This window comes from Camelus bactrianus, chromosome 33 (assembly GCF_048773025.1).
Source record: "Camelus bactrianus isolate YW-2024 breed Bactrian camel chromosome 33, ASM4877302v1, whole genome shotgun sequence".
Taxonomy (NCBI): Eukaryota; Metazoa; Chordata; class Mammalia; order Artiodactyla; family Camelidae; genus Camelus; species Camelus bactrianus.
The window spans coordinates 10,615,024-10,631,948 of NC_133571.1; the positions used below are offsets into that span (position 1 = coordinate 10,615,024).

Below are 16,925 nucleotides of genomic sequence, written 5' to 3' on the forward strand. Positions count from 1 at the left end.
TGAATATCAAATTTAGAAGCTCCTCCTTGGAATGTCTCCTCCTAACTAAAGCTACCATTTACTGGACATGGACAATGCACTAGGACCTTTACTTGCACCAAAACATATATCTTCATGACAAACCTCTGTGAGGTTATTATTATTCTCATTTTACAGGAAAAGGGACTAAGATAGTGGCAGAGGCAGGAATTGAATTTACATCTTTCTGATTCCAGTGTTGCTACTCTGTTCCACACTATCCTGCATCTTGTGAGTAACTGCTCAGTGTTCAGTCTTTTTAGCCTTACTGCACAGTCCCTGAAGATTCTTTCCACAGCTTTGAACAACGATGCTGTTCTTTGCACTGGCCCTATCTCTTTTCTTTGTGATTTGTGCTATCTTCTAGACATCAGAGAGGACTGGCTCTCTCTCTAAAACCTGTCTGACAAGTTCTTTGCTTTTTTGAAAGGTATACACTTTTCTCCCCTGTAGTTGATTCATTCCTCTTTACAAGATCATCTCCCTGATACACATCACCATTTTTAGTTTTAAAACATTTTTTGCTGGCCTGAAGCTGATGTCAGGGTCTTCTTCTGTACAGTGAAAACCCCATGTTTCCATAATTATCCTTAATTGGGGGATGAGGACTTTTCTCCCTAAAAAAAAAATTTGATTATTATTATCAAGATTTAAAAGGTGTATCCCCAGATCAGTTCTGATTTGTTTTAAAATGTATTCTATGGACTCTCAAACAAAAATAGTATTTTTTTCCCAGAAATGGTAATATGCTGTAAGTGAAATTCGCTGGACTGGAGTTTAAAAGATCTGTTCTATCCAAAGTCCATCGCTTAAACAACTATATAGCCTTCAGTAAATCATATAACTTTCATTTCTTCATCTGAAGAATCAGAGACAGTTTGGCCAAATGGCTTCTAAAGAGGTCTTCAAGACCCAAGTCTCACTCTAGATTGGGACAGAATGAATGCATATGAGAAATTTTCATTAGCCACAATGCCAACTTGTCTTGGAATGCTTTCTTAATGTATCTGTGGTTTTTTTGTATTTACAGCCTTTGTTTGAACTGAACTTGTGTTCAGTCATGATGAACAAAATTATCAAAGGAAAAACAAACACCACCCCCCATTTACAATATACCTCCCTCTATAAAAAATATATAAAACACATACTATCACACATATCACACCCACCCTGTAATGTAAATCCTGCCAATTTTTTTTTCTTTCTGATAACGCAAGTTCCTGATTTAAGTTTTGATCCCCAGGGTAACCACTTCAAAGATGGCTATCTCGAATAAACACATCGCTAGCCACAGGGCTAGACAAAGAACCAGGTGGCTTCCCCCTACAGAGGCACCTTTGTTTTTGAGATCTTGGGTGATTTTGATTACTGACTATTTGGGTCACTTGTTTTTTTTCTCTTTTTGTGCTTCAAATTCCTGCTCTTATGTTTTAAATTTACCAATAATGCAGCCACTATGGAGAACACTATGGAGGTTTCTTAAAAAACTAAAAAAAGAGCTACCATATGATCTAGCAATCCACTCCTGGGCATATATCTGGAGAAAACTCCAATTTGAAAAGATTCATGCACCCCAAATGTTCACAGCGGCACTATTTACAATAGCCAAGACATGGAAGCAACCTAAGTGTCTGTTGACAGATGAGTGGATAAAGAAGATGCAGTATATACATATAATGGGATACTACTCAGCCATAAAAACAGATGAAATAATGTTATTTGCAGCAACATGGATGGACCTAGAATGATCATACTAAGTGAAGTAAATCAGACGAAGAAACACAAATATCATACGATATCACTTTTATGTGGAATCTTAAACAAAATGACACAAATGAACTTATTTACGAAATAGAAAGAGACTCACAGACATAGAAAACAAACTTACAGTTATTAGGGGGGGAAGGGGGAGGGAGGGATAAATTGGGAGTTTGGGATTGGCAGATACAAACTACTATGTACAGGATAGATAAACATCAAGGTCCTACTGTATAGCACAGGGAACTGTATTCAATGGCTCTCAGTAACCTATAATAAAAAAGAATATATATATAAAACTGAATCACTGTGCTGTACACCAGAAACTAATGCAATCACCTGTATATCAATTAAAAAATGGGGAAAAATTTACTTATAAAGGGTGGACCTATGAAGCACTAGGCCCACACCCTCAACCTCAATAAAAGCAGAAACTCAGCCCTCCCTACTCCTCCTGTGACCTCATGGCCCTAGGTTTGCCATATAATTTCCAGGTCCTACAAGGTATTAACCTTTATTTTTTCAAAGTTTCCTGGTGTTTATTGCTGAAGGGTGTCTTGCAATTATAATAAGAACCACTAGGGCCCGTCCACAACGTTGGCTGTTGATAGGCTGAGACAGACACAAAAGACACCCATATGTACATCCCTCAGACGCACAAATGCAGCGTTGGACATTAAAGAACATCTGAGCTCCCCACCGCTGAAGTCTGTACATGTTTGTCTTAGTCCACTTGAGTTGCTATAACAAATCACCATGGACTGGGCAGCTTATAAAGAACATATTTTAATTCTACATTTCTGGAGTCTGGAAATCTAATATCGAGGTGCCAGCATCGTTGGGTTCTGATGGGCTGCAGACTGCTGACTCTGGCTGAGTCCTCGCATGGCAGAAAGAGGGCAAGACAGCTCTCTGGGGTCCCTTTCATGAGGGCACTAATCTCATCATGAGGGTTCCACTTTCACGACCTAATCTCCTTTCAAAGGCCCCATCTCTTAATATATTCACACTGAGGGTTAGAACTTCAACATATGGATTTAGGAGGGGAGACACACATTCAGTCCATAACAAGAGTCATTCTTTCATTAATTCAACAAAATTTTATTGAGAATCTACTATATGCTGGGTGCTGTTCGACCTGTGCTTTGAGAACCCTATGGTCCATTGAGTCATCTAAGTACCCACAGCTATTTTCATGAAGGTCCAGATTCTAACATTTTTTTTTTTTAATGGAGATACTGGGGATTGAACCCAGGACCTCATGCATGCTAAGCATGTGTTCTACCACTGAGCTATTACCCACCCCCTCAGATTCTGATTGACAGAGAGTAATGGAACTAGTTTTGCTCTTCTAAAACCTGAAAAAAAATCTTTCTGAATTTTTCTAATTTCATTCTATTCACTTTACAAGTCAGAAGACCTAGAAACAGAGCAGCAGAGTGAAGGTAAAAGGAGAAAGTGTTTTTTAATTAACCTAATTATAATTAATAACTAGACAAGCTTCTCCTAAAACATTGATTTGAAGCATCACTTTGAAGTGACAGATTTTTAAGTATTTATTCAGTTGGAAGCCATTCATTCATTAATTAAAACAAGCTACATCTCACTCACTATGCTGGATTTAAAGTACTGTCTATAAATTCTTTGATATGCTTCTCTTCGAGAAGTGGAGACTACCTGATTCTCCACCTCTTGAGTGGGGCTGAACTTGACTTCTTTGTAACAAATATAACTTGGTGGAAGTGATAGTATGATTAGATCATACAAAACATCATGGTTTCCACCTTGCTTTCTCTCTTGGATTCCTTGCTTTGTGGGGAGCCAGCTGCCATGTCATGAGGACACTCAAGCAGTTTCACATGGTGAGGACCCAAGGCCTCTTGCTAACAGAAAGTGAAGAATTGAGGCCTCCTGACAGGAGCCATATGAATAAACCATCTTAGGAGTAGATCTAACCCCAGTCAAGCCTTCAGATGATGATTGCATCTCCAGCTGCCATCTTGACAGCAACCTCACAAGAGACCTTGAGCTAGAACCACTCTAAGTCACTCCTGAATTCTTAACCGCACAAACCAAGATAATAAACGTTTATGGATTTAAGCCACTAAATTACACAGCAATGGATAACTAAAGCACAGAGGCCATGGGAATGAAAGACACAGTTCCTGACTTTAGGTCATAAACAAAAAGAGGTAAATGCACACATTGTGATAAGTTCTATGACAGAAGTGAGATTGATGTCCTATGGGGACACAAAGAATGGGCTCCAGCCTTGACTAGGGAGAAGGGTATCCAGGAAGTCTTCTTAGAAATGACATTTGAGGTAAATTTAGGCAGATGGACAGTGTGCCTGTTACTACACTATTGTCCCCAACTCCAAACCAACTTTCTATATTCTGCTTTGTGATGCTAGGGCTGGGACTTCGCAAACCCCAGTGGGGTGGGTCCCTGCTAGGACACTAGAGAGAGACTTCAAGACTGAAAGAAGACAGGGACTGTTCCTTCCTGTCTGCTTCCTGTTCTTGCCAGTGAAGACCCATAAACTGCCTTTCATTCTGGCAATGGTATTTAGTTTCTTTTGGCTCTTCAAGAGTTATTCTTTACTGTCCTCTCCTCAGACTTTCAACATCCACTGGGGTAGTACCCACTTCTTAGTTTCTCTTACTTCCCTGAGCCCCTCCTTAAAGCTTGTGGGTTTTGATAACCCCACCTCCTCCTTCTGCTCCCCCTGCCCTGGGGTGGTGGCTGCTTCTGGCGGTTACTGTCTCACGTAGCTCACTGTTCTTCCCCTCTGGCTCTTTGAAATATCTGTTTAACTTATTCTCCAATGTAACTTCTCTCTGTTGAAATATCTAGTGTATGGTTTCTGTTTTCTTGAGTGGACCCTGATTGATATAGGTAGGAATTAAGCAAGTGAAAGAGAGTGAAGGGTACCCCAGAGGGAAGAATGAGGAAGGGCACAGCCATGAAGGCATGAATGAACACGAGGTAATTTAGAGCCTGGTCAGACACAGAAGACAAGTGGGGAAAGGAGCAAGTTAGAAAGATAACGGGTGTGGATAGGGACTGTGACTATATATTTTTATTTATAAAATATCCATAAGTACTTTGTTAATCTTTAATGGAAATAACAAGGTCCTACTGTATAGAACAGGATACCTTGTAATATCCTAGAGTGAAAAAGAATATGAAAAGGACTATATACATTTATAACTGAATCACTGTGCTGTACACCAGAAACTAACACAACATTGTAAATCAACAATACTTCAGTTAAAAAAATAAAACTGCTATTAACATCTATGTGAAAAAAATCCTTTAATGGACACTGTAAGTATAAAAACAGACTACTAGTGCATGACTTGTGGAATGGGAGAATTTGAACCTTGGCAAATCCTTCCGCCTAAAACCAACTGAACTAAATTATCCAAAACAACCATTTCAGAACTCTGGAAGTTAACCAAATGCATACAACAAATAGAAAAGAATTTGTCTGAGAAAAACTTCTGAACCTTGATAAGAAGAGTGGCATCTCTGACGTTTTAGCTCATCCGATTCCCAGCTCCACGAAGCAGCAGCTGGAAGGGCTGGGCTCGTTTAAAGCTGCACAGAAAAGCTCAGGGCTGACTTTGAAAACAGTAATAATCCAGAGACAAGTTTCAGAACAGTGGTTTGAGGAGCAACATGGTCCCTCTTTCCAGTGAAACAACCAGAATTGGTGAAAATTCTAAAATAAACAAAGATTTAAAGTCTCCAGACATTATACTAACTTATCCTAAGAGCATACAGCAAATTAACAAACATGTTTAAAAGAAAATCTACTAGCTCTCAGTAAGAACAGCAATAGTTCATAGCATTTGAGACATGAAGTGCTTCCTTCCTGCACCTATCCTCCCCACTCCCCCCACTGAGAATGACAGAAACTCCATGCTGGTGGGTGTGACCAAGGACACAGGGCATCCCCTTTCCCTAGCTTCCAGTGGAGGGTATCTCTCCAAAAGGGCCAAGCCACCAGCATTTCTCACCTCTCCAGCTCCATGCTGCAGAAGCTCTAGTCCAGGCAAGAATGGTTGAGAAATCAGGGACTCTCTTCCTCCTTCTAGCCTCTGCTTATAGGGAAGAAACTCTATTCCAGATGTGGTAGGCTAATAATACTGGGCCCTAATCACCCCCCACTCCAGCTTACTTGCTGGAAGAGACAAGCTGAGAAGATCTGTGTACAAAGCTAGTGTGTCCCTCTGAAGACAGTGGGCTACTGTCCCAGTCCTCAGTTCTGGAGCAATAGCAGAGGTTTTAGAAAGGCAGGATACAGAACAGAATACTCCAAAGATCTCCCCAATCGAATCGACTTTATCTGGGAAGTTCAAGCCTTAGGACACTCTCAAAAGCAGTACAGATACTGCTGGTAGGCAATTAAGATGAGGCTGGTAGTTACTTGAGAGCAATAAGCTAAACCATAGACTGACTAGTTTATCAGAGAGAGCCATGGAAAGAGGCAGCTAAGAGCCCTCTGGAGTTGAAACAAACCTCAACTTCTAATTTCAAAGATTGCCCTTGCAGAGGGGCCCACATTTAATCAGATTGGTCAAAAATAATGGAGCCATCAATCCGCAATTACTGGAGCCTAACAGCTGGGTGTTATACCAACAGATGCAGACAGCTTAACAGAGAGCACAGAATAAGAGATAGTCAAAGAGAGCCTGATAAAACCACTGTTACCTCGGGGATTGTGTGCATTCCCAGGGTTACACCTTCTAAGGAGCAACGTCAGAGACTACATATTCCAGCTTCTGCAAACAGACTTTACTAAAACAGTCCAGCCAAGTCACTAAACAAATTAACAACAATAAATAAGCAAACAACAGCAATACCCTGCTCCAGAGGGGGAGAGCAGCGTAGAGAGTTACTTCAATACGTTATTTGAAATGTTTAGTTTTCAACAAAAAATATGAGACATGCAAAGAAACAGGAAAGATTGACCCCAACACAGGGGGAAGAAAAGCAAACAACAGAAACTGCCCCAGCGAGGACCAAGGTGTCAGATCTAGTAGACAAAATCTTCAAAACAACCATTATAAATGCAGGCATACCTTGGAGATATGATAGATTCAGTTCTAGACCACGAAATAAAGTATCACAATAAAGCAAGTCAAATGAGTCCTTTGGTCCCCAAGATATAAAGATTATGTTTATACCATAGTGTAACCTATTAAGTGGGCAATAGCATTATGTTTAACAGATGTACATACCTTAGTTAAAAATACGTTATTGCTAAGAAACACTATCATCTAAGTCTTCAGTGAGTAGTAATCTTTTTGCTGGTGAAGCATCTTGCCTGGATAGATATTGACTGATCAGGGTTGCTGAAGGTGGGAATGGCTGTGACAACTTCTAAAATAAGACAACAATGAAGTTTGCCACATCGATTGACTCTTCCTTTTGTGTATGGTTTCTTTGTAGTATGCGATGCTGTTTGATAGCATTTTACCCACAGTGGAATTTCTTTCAAAATTGGAGTCAATCCTCTCAAACTTTGCTGCTGCTTTTCAACTAAGTTCATGTAATATTCTAAACCCTTTGTTGCCATTTCAACAATCTTCAAGCCTATTCATCAGCAGTGGATTCCATCTCAAGAAGCCACTTTTTTTGCTCATCCATAAGAAGCAACTCTTCATGTATGAATGTTTTGCTATTAGATTACAGCAATTCAGTCACATCTTCAGGCTCCACTTCTAATTCTAGGTCCCTTGCAATTTTCACCACATTGGCAGTGACTTCCTCCACTGAAGTCTTGAACCCCTCAAAGTCATCCATGAGAATTGGAATCAATTTCTTCTAAACTCCTGTTAATGTTGATATTTTGACTTCTTCCCACGAATCATGAATGTTTTTAATGGCAGCTCGAATGGTGAATCCTTTCCAGAGATTTTTAATTTCCTTTCCCCAGATCCATTAGAGGAATCGCTATCTATGGCAGCTATAGCCTTACACAATGTATTTCTTAAACAATAAGATTTGAAAATTGAGATTACTCCTTGATCCATGTGTTGCAGAATGGGTGTTATGTTAGCAGACATGAAAACATTAATCTTGTTGTTCAGTTGCATCAGAGCTCTTGGGTGACCAGGCACATTGTCAATAAGCAGTAATATTTTGAAAGGAATCTTTTTTTTTTTTTTTTTCCTGAGCAGTAGGTCTCAGACAGTGAGCTTAAAATATTCGGTAAACCATGCTGTAAATAGATGAGCTATCATCCAGACTTTGTTGTGTCATTTATAAAACACAGGCAAAGCAGACATAACAAAATTCTTAAAGACCTCAGGGTTTTTGGAATGGTAAATGAGCACTGGCTTCAGCTTAAAGTCACCAGCTGCATTAGCCCCTAACAGGAAAGTCAGCCTGTCTTTTGAAGCTAGACCTTAACTTCTCCTTTCTGGCTATGAAAGTCCTGGATGGCTTCTTCCTCCAATATAAGGCCATTTTGCCTCCACCAAAAACCTTTTGTTTAGTATAGCATCCATCGTTAATTATCTTAGCTAGATCATCTGGATAACTTGCTGCTTCACCTTGTACTTTCGTGTTATGCAGATGGCTTCTTTCTTTAAACCTTATGAACCAACCTCTTCTAACTTCAAACTTTTCTTCTATAGCTTCCTTATCTCTCTTAGCATTCATAGAATTAAAGAGAGTTAGAGCTTCTCCCCGGATTAGGCTTTGGCTTAAGGCAATGTGGTGGCTATTTGATCTTCTATCCAGACAAATAAAATGCCATATGCCGTATCAGCAATAAGGCTGTTTGGCTTTCTTATCATTTGTGTGTTCATTGGAGTAGCACTTTTAATTCCCTTCAAGAACTTTCCCTTTGTATTCAGTTTGACTAACTGTGGTGCAAGAAGCCAAGCTTTTTGCCTGTCTTAGCTTTTGGCATGCCTTCCTCACTAAACTTAATCATTTCCAGCTTTTGATTTAAAATGAGAGACATAAGAATCTTCCTTTCACTTAGAAGCCACTGTAGAGTTACTCATTTGCCTAATTTCAGTATTGTTGCATCTCAGGGAATAAGGAGGCCCGAGGAGAGGAGGAGAAAATGCAGTTTGGTGGAGGAGTCAGAACACACATACTTATCAATGAAGTTCACTGTCTTAAGTGAGTGTAGTTCATTGTGCCTCAAAACAATAATAATAACATCAAAGGTCAATGATCACAGATCACCATAACAAAGATAATAATAGAAATAAGAAGAAAGTTCGAAATATTGCAGTTATCAAAATGTGACACAGAGACGTGAAGTGAGCAAATACTGTTGGAAAAATGGTGCCAATAAACTTGCTTGAGGGAGGGTTGCCACAAACCCTCAATTTGTAAAAAACGCAGTATCTGCAAAATGCAATAAAGCAAAGTGCAATAAACTGAGTATGCCTGTATATTCAAAGAACTAAAGGAAATTCTACTCAAAGACATTAAAGAAAGGTATTATGATGATATCTCATCAAAGAGAGATCAATAAAGAGACACTATTTAAAAAATAAAGAAACAACTAGCAAAGTGGAAATTTTAGAGTTGAAAAGTAACTGAAAAGGAACGTTCAATAGTAGATCTGAATTGGTAAATTACTATGTTTGAAGATAAATTGATAGAGATTTATATTATGAGCAATAGAATGATAATGAGACAAATAAATAGATCCCCATAGATAATGTGGCACAACTTTAAGCACACCAACATATGCATAATGGGAGAAACACAGAAGAGGAGAGCAAAAAAAGAGTAGAAAAAATATTTGAAGAAATAGTTGTTGAAAACTTCTCAAATTCAATTAAAAAACACTAATCTACATATCCATGAAGCTCAACCAGATTCAACTAGGGTAGTATAAAGAGATCCACATTTAGATACATCAGTGAAAATGTTGAAAAACAAAGTGAAAACATGTAAATCAGAAAGATAAAAATGAAAAGAAAAAAGTGAAGGCAATTAAGAGGTACAAAACTTCAGCTGCAAAATAAACAAATCACAGGTATGCAATGTATGGTGTTGAGAATATAGTCAATAACTATCCAATATCATATGTTGACATATCATGACTAGACTTACTGCGGTGATCATTTTGAAATCTATAGAAATAAGAACTATCAAATCACTATGTTGTGCAATGGAAACTGGGTGGTAGCATCTGTCCTGACCCAGAAGCATAAATATAACTATAAGACATAGCTATCATGAATAATGATAATCTACTGTATACAACAAGTGCTAGAAGAACCATTAAAAATTCTAAAAGTAGTCAAAATATAATTAAAGGAATTAAGAACTACACTAGAAAATATTCATTTAATACAAAGAAAAGAGTAAAGAAGAAATAGAGGAACAAAAAGACATGGGACATATTGAAAACACAAAATAAAGCAACTATCTCAATGATAACATTAAATGTGAATGGATTAAACAGTCCAATCAAAAGGCAGAGATTACCAGATTGGTTAATAAGACAAGATCCAGCTATGCACTGACAAAGGAGATACACTACACTTAATGATATAAACAGACTGAAAGTAAAATGATGACAAAAGACATGTTATTCATATAGTGATCATAAGGAAGCTGGGATAGCTATACTAATATCAGACCAAATAGATTTTAAAACAAATAATGTTAAAAGAAATAAAGGGGAATATTTTCTAATGATAAAAGGGTTAATTTGTCATGGGTATATAGTAATTAGAAAAATATGTGTCTAACAATAGAGCTCCAAAACACATGAAGCAAAAACTGACAGAATTAAAGGGAGAAATAGACAATTCAACAATAATGGAAACATTTTGCAATGCATGTAAATGTCACTCACTATGCAGTACAACTAAAACTAGCGTAATATTATATGTCAATTATATTTCGATTAAAATGTATAATAAACAAAAAAACCTAATAATGGGGACTTCAATATCCCATTTCCAACAAGGTTAGAACAGCTAGGTAGAAGATTAACAAGGAAATAGAAGACTTCAACATTATAAACCAACTATGAAAGGGTAGGAAGTGAGCTAGCTTTCCTTATGCTAAAACTGTCTCCTGATTCTTTCTAAGAAATCCTGCAATTTGGTTTCTCTTCTTTACTGCTTTTATGCTAAACAATGCCCCTCCTTGCCAGCTTTTCATTTACATTCAATAGCTTTAACCAGAAAGGAGGTAATGGACTGATAATCTCAGAAGAATGAACAGACCCTCTGAAGTTCCTCTGTGATGGCAGGGAGGTTAAAAGGAATGTAGCATCCTGTAAAATGCCCTTACTGCTATCGCCTTTTTTGTTCTGTCCAGTTTTTCTATAAAAGCTCAACACCCCAACCCTGAGATGGATTCACAGTCTCTAAAGCATTAACCCGATGTGACTCCCCTTTGCCTGGCAAAGCAATAAGGCTGTTCTTTTCGGATTCTCCCAAAACTCTGCCTCCGAGTCTCAATATGTCTTTTGGGATATAGAGGCTGGTTTTGTGGCAACAACTAGACCTCACAGACATCTATAGAACGCTTCATCCAAAAACACCAGACTACGCATTCTTATCAAGTGCATGAGGAATATTTTCCAGGATAGAACACATTCTATGCCATAAAACAAACATATGTAATATATAATTATATGTATATGTAATGCAAAGTTTGTTCTCTGACCATATAGAAAGAAATCAGGAGTTGGTAATGGCAACAAACTTGGAAAGTTCACAAATATGTAAAAATTAAATAAAACACTACTGAATAATCGGTGTGTCAAAGAAGAAACCTTGAAGAAAGTTAGGAAATACTTTGAGAGGAGTGAAAATGAAGGCACAACATACCAAAACTTACAGCATGCAGCTAAAGTAGAGTTTTGAGGGATATTTATAACTTTACACACCTATATTTAAAAAGAATAAAGATCTCAATAAATAATCTTCCATCATGAGACAACGGAAGAAGAAGAGCAAAGTAAACCTAAAGCAGGAAAAAGGAAGGAATTACAAAGATCAGAAAAGAAATTAATAAAATAGGGACTAGAACGGCAATAGAGAAAATCAATGAAACCGAAAGGGGATTTCTTTGAAAAGATCAACAAAATTGACAAAGCTCTAACTGGACTAGTCAAGAAGAAAAGGGAAGTCTCAAATTACTAAAATCAGGCATCCAAGGGGAAATCACTAACGGTACTGCAGAAATTAAAAAAAAAAAGGAATATAAGCGAATGTTAAGAACAATTGTAAGCCAACAAATTCAATACACATGAAATAGGTACATTCCTAGAAAGACATAAACTACCAAAACTGACTAAAGAAGAAACAGAAAATCTTAATGACCTATATAACAAGTAAAGAGACTGAATTCATAATTTTTAAACTTCTTATAAAAAGAAGCCCAAACCCCCATGATTTTATTGCTGAATTCTAACAAACATTTAAAAAAGAATTAATACCAGTTACTTACAAGCTCTTTCAAAAATGGAAGAGGGATCACTTCCCAACTCATTCTGTGAAGCCTTTATTACCCCGACACCCAAACAAGATAAAGACAGTACAAGAAGACTACAGATAAACTCTTATGAATAGAGACGCAAAAATCCTCAATAAAATATTAGCAAACCAAATCCATTAACTCATAAAAAGGATTACACAACATGACTAAGTAAGCTTTATCCCAGAAATGCAAGGTGAGTTTATTTAGCATGTGAAAATCAATGCAACTTATCGATAGAACAGAGAACAAAATCCACAAGATTATCTTGATACCAAAAAAGCATTTGACAAAATTTAACACCCTTTCATGACTGAAACAGCAACACACTAGTAGGGAACTTCTCCAATCTGATAAAGGGCATCTATTAAAAACCCACAGCTAACATCATACAGTTGGCCATGGGTTCATATACAGAGACATGGAAGGCTGCCTGTAAGGGACCTGAGCATCCATGGATTTTAGTATCTGCAGGGGTTTGGGGGAGGATCCTGAAACCAATCCCCTATGGATACTGGAGGATGACTATACTTAATTGTTTAAGACTGAAGGCTTCCCCTAAATCAGGAAAAAGTCAAGGATGCCTGCTTTCACCACAGCTATTCAGCATCTCGGTGTCTTCTGCTAACACCCATCATCACCCTCATTTTTTTGCCACCTATCAATCTTTCCCTTATAGAAGAGTTTACTATTGAGTTCATGACCCTCTTCCCCACCCCAAATCCCACTCTCGTTCTGTGTGTTTTTAACAGTCATGTGGGTGGCATCTCTGATACCTAAATCCTCATAGTTTTCTTGTCTCTCCTCAATCCAGTGACTTTCCTCTTTACATCACGTTAGAAAATCAGACTGACGGGTGTACGTTACACCTTGTCATTAGCCATCATTCCTCTGCTGCTCCACTCGGAAAACCTTTCCTTCCTGCAGCCCACTCACTTTTCCACTCTTGCTAATCTAATAAGTTATTAGATTGCTTATACCAGGGGTCATAGGCAAACTTTTCCTGTCGAGGGCCAGATGATAAATATTTCAGGCTGTTGGGTCATATGATCTTTGTCACAGAGACTCAGCTCTGCTGTTTTAGAGAAAAAGCAGTCCTAGACAATTTGTAAGCAAATGAGCATGGCTGTCTTCCAAGAAAAACTTCATTTACAAAAACAGGCCACGGATCAGATTTTGGTCCAGGGCTTTCTAAAGGGGTTCTGACACAATCTGCTTTCTTGTAGGCTGAGTTCTGAATGAGCTGAGAAATTAGAAAAGAAGAAGCCAATGGAGAGCTACCCCCCAACACCCCCCATCTCAAATTCACAGTTACTTATAAGAAAGCTGTAGTTGGAGAAGGTAGTTTATATCTGTAGGCAAGTCGCCTTTCTAATACTGAACTCCCAAATCAGAGACGCTTACTTATCCTGTCCAGTCAGCACCAGACCAAGCGAGGCCTTCTCGAACAGGAAAAAGCCGAGGAGACTGGGTACCTTCTTATGAAAACTCACTAAGGTCCATCCAAATGCATGGGAATGTCAGCAGTGGGTTCTTAATGTTCTGCCTAGAGCAAATATTCACCCCCTTCCCCCACTGTTCCCAGACTGGGTGCTAGTGTTCATAAGGTCAGGGCCACCTTTCCTACAGGGCTGCTAGCAACACACATTTCCTCATGTTTCTCGAGCGTGTGCCGGGGGGAGGGGGTGTTTTCCTGGGTTAGCTCACACTTCTCTGTGAACGCATTCCAAAAGCAGGCAGGAATGGAGTTTAAACCTCAGGAGCCCTTGGATATTGCAAAAAAAAAAAAAAAAAAAAAAAGATCCTGCTAAGGGGGAAAGATCCTTTGGCAGTCTTTTATCTTAAAAATGTGTACTAATGTTGCATTTGCCCAAGGCTATGTTGAAGTTTAAATTGGCAAAGTTGTCTACTTATTTCCCGATTCAATAGCTTTAATTCCACCCCCCATCACTGATAAAATTAACACTATATATATATATATACTTTATATATAGATATTTATTTATATATATATGTTTTCCTTCTTCTCCCTCCTCCATTCCTTTTTTTAATTTATGTATTTATTTTACAATACCATATTTTTAAATTGAAGTATAGTTGATGTACAATATTGTATGTTACAGGTATATAATATAGTGATTCACAATTTTTAAAGGTTATACTCCATTTATAGTTATTATAAAATATTGGCTGTATTCCCCGTGTTGTATAATACATCCTTGTAGCTTATTTTATACCTGAGAGTTTGTAACTCTTAATCGTCCATCTCCATCTTGCCCCTCCCCCTTCCCTCTCCCCACTGGTAACCACTAGCTCCTTCTCTACACCTGTGAGTCTGTTTCTTTTCTGTTATATTCACTAGTTTCTTCTATTTTTTTAGAGTCCACATGTAAATAATATCTTACAGTATTTGTCTGTCTCTGACTTATTTCACTCAGCATAATGCTCTCTAAGACCATCCATGCTGTACACCAGAGAAATTAATACAACATTTTAAATAAACTGTAGTTCAATTAAAAAGCAAACAAACAGCCCATTTAAAATATGTGCAGCAGAACTGAACAGACATTCTTCCAAAAGAGGAAATGCAGATGGCCCACAGGAACACAAAAAGCTGCTCAAAAATTAACACTATAGAAAAGCGTACTGTTTACAACCTGGGACCCCCCTCCCCCGCACATGTGGCCTCCTACTCCCCACACCACTGGCTAAAATAATTTTAATTTGAGAAGCAAAAGTCAAGACTGTGTCACTTCAACCAAAAACCAGCTCCTCTTCGTGACATTGATTTCCTCTCAAATCAGTCTCCAAGCTGGGGAGCCACAACCCTGAGCCCACCTGGCCCATTCCTGGGGGCTGCAGGCCCACACAAGTCAAGGGCCGGGAGCTCTGGCCTCCGCCCAGCCGCTGACGACATCGTGGCCTCAGGCCAGCTTTGTGGCCCCTCTCTGTGCCCCGGGCTCTTGGTTACATGGGGGTGGTAGCAGCGGTCCCGACTGACTCAGCAACTCTTATGAAAACAAAGTGTGTTAATTATACGTTTTGGGGGAACAAAGCATTTGTTTACTGGGCTGTTGTCTACACGGCTGTGGTAATTATGCTGTGGCTCAGAACACACATCAATCAGCAAGGATTTAGGGAGCCAAGTGTCTTCATTTAGTTCCACGCAAGAGAGGAGCCTTTCAGGGTTTAGTTGAAGAATCCTGGACCCACTAGCATAACTGTCACAATCCCGTAGTACAAGGCAGTAGAGAAGAATGTGCCTTCTAAAGGGCGGGGAAGGCTCGGTGGGAGCGACGTCTCTTTTCTTTCAATACATTCTTTTAGTTATTATAGTTATTACCTACTAAATCTCTGCACCAATTCCTGCATGCTGTGACTACAGCCCTGATAGCCATACAGTTATACAGCTATGTGCCTGGGCAGATTGGTACAGATACAAGCAAATGCTACATGTACACGCATATATCATGTACATGAAATACACACGTGTGTATCTATATACGTATCTCTGTGGATGTCTCCGTGCAGAGCAATGCAAATTTGAGTATGGCTGGTGGTGACAGGCCACCTGCTGGGTAGTTGCACCGCGATCCTTTAACCACCTTTATTTATTTTATTCTTTTTTGTTATTGAGTTATAGTCAGTTTACAATGTTGTGTCAATTTCCAGTGTAGAGCACAATTTTTCAGTCATACATGAACATACATATATTCATTGTTGCCTTCTTTTTCACTGTGAGCTACCACAAGATCTTGTACCTTTAAGTGATGGTGTGACCCCCACGTCCACATAGTTTGGACTCTCTCTTACCCTGCTATGGGCGCATGTTGCAGCAGGATTCAGACCGATGGGTCCTCCCCTTATGACCTGAGATTTAATTTAAAATATCTTTGTTGGAGCGCTTAATGGATGCTGCTGGGTAGAGCAAGGGAAAGAGTTGTCAAAGAAGGCACGCCAAATATTGAGAGGAACGAGTCAAATAGAATCTCAGTCATTGAGGAACTGTGGACAAGGGCTTCTGACAAGGCTCTCCTTCCTTCCAGTTTTCGAGATCCTTCTCCGGTTACAGTGGACGTGACTAATCCCACATGACAGCGACATGAGGGCATGAGTAAGGGAAGTCCACTACATACATAAGTATGTTTGGCCTCAAGCAAAGGTGACCTCGGGCTGTTATTAGATGTGTCCATTCTCTGAAGTGAACTTCCTCTTGGCTTCTTTCTCTGGCTCTGTGGAGTGAGCAGTGGGCAGGTCACCACCAGGAAGGGCTGTGTTTACAACTGGCGCGCCCTGGCCACAAACGAAATTTAAGCTTTTGATCAGTGAAGCTGATAGGGAAATTCCAGCCCCAAAATAAATGCAAAGGCTGATTTGACCAAAGAAAGTCTGGACAGCTGCTATACTGGCTAGAAAACAAGGAATATGATGGAGGAGATACTTATCCAGAGGTGCGGTACCATCCAACTCTTATTTGCAGGTTTCGCGGTGGGGCAGGAGGCAGAACCACAGACTAATCAGTTCTTTTCAAATGGTGCATTGCTACCCTTTAGGGGATAGTAAAATTATTTCATCCGAGCATGAAAAATGCTTTAAAATTGAAACAGAGCAGCACAGAGAAAAACAGAATAACTAGAGAATATCATAGCACCTTGCATGCAGTAAAGGTA

The 16,925-nt window shown here is 39.0% G+C and overlaps 2 protein-coding genes across 15 annotated transcripts in view; one reads left to right on the forward strand and one right to left on the reverse strand.

Annotated features, from left to right (window-relative positions):
* The window catches only part of NXPE4 (neurexophilin and PC-esterase domain family member 4), a 36,565-nt gene extending 22,751 nt beyond the window's left edge, over nucleotides 1-13,814 (reverse strand). Inside the window, exon 1 of one of the 12 annotated variants that reach the window (XM_045515664.2) lies at nucleotides 13,660-13,814. Coding sequence is in view for 1 of the 12 variants with exons in the window: in XM_045515662.2 (XP_045371618.1) it covers nucleotides 12,229-12,270 (42 nt within the window). In the remaining 11 variants the exon portion in view is untranslated. Of the gene's footprint in view, nucleotides 1-12,228; nucleotides 12,422-13,659 lie in introns of those variants that run through there. The other 11 variants (XM_010953517.3, XM_045515660.2, XM_045515652.2 and 8 more) reach the window with 11 other exon arrangements.
* The window catches only part of LOC105067852 (NXPE family member 2), a 51,218-nt gene that overhangs the window by 12,612 nt on the left and 21,681 nt on the right, over nucleotides 1-16,925 (forward strand). The window contains exon 1 of one of the 3 annotated variants that reach the window (XM_010953518.3): nucleotides 15,754-16,706. The exons of 1 other annotated variant lie outside the window; for it this stretch is intronic. In XM_010953518.3, the coding sequence (XP_010951820.2) occupies nucleotides 16,681-16,706 (26 nt within the window). In that variant the 5' untranslated portion in view covers nucleotides 15,754-16,680. Of the gene's footprint in view, nucleotides 1-15,753; nucleotides 16,923-16,925 lie in introns of those variants that run through there. One more of the 3 variants, XM_045515671.2, reaches the window with a different exon arrangement.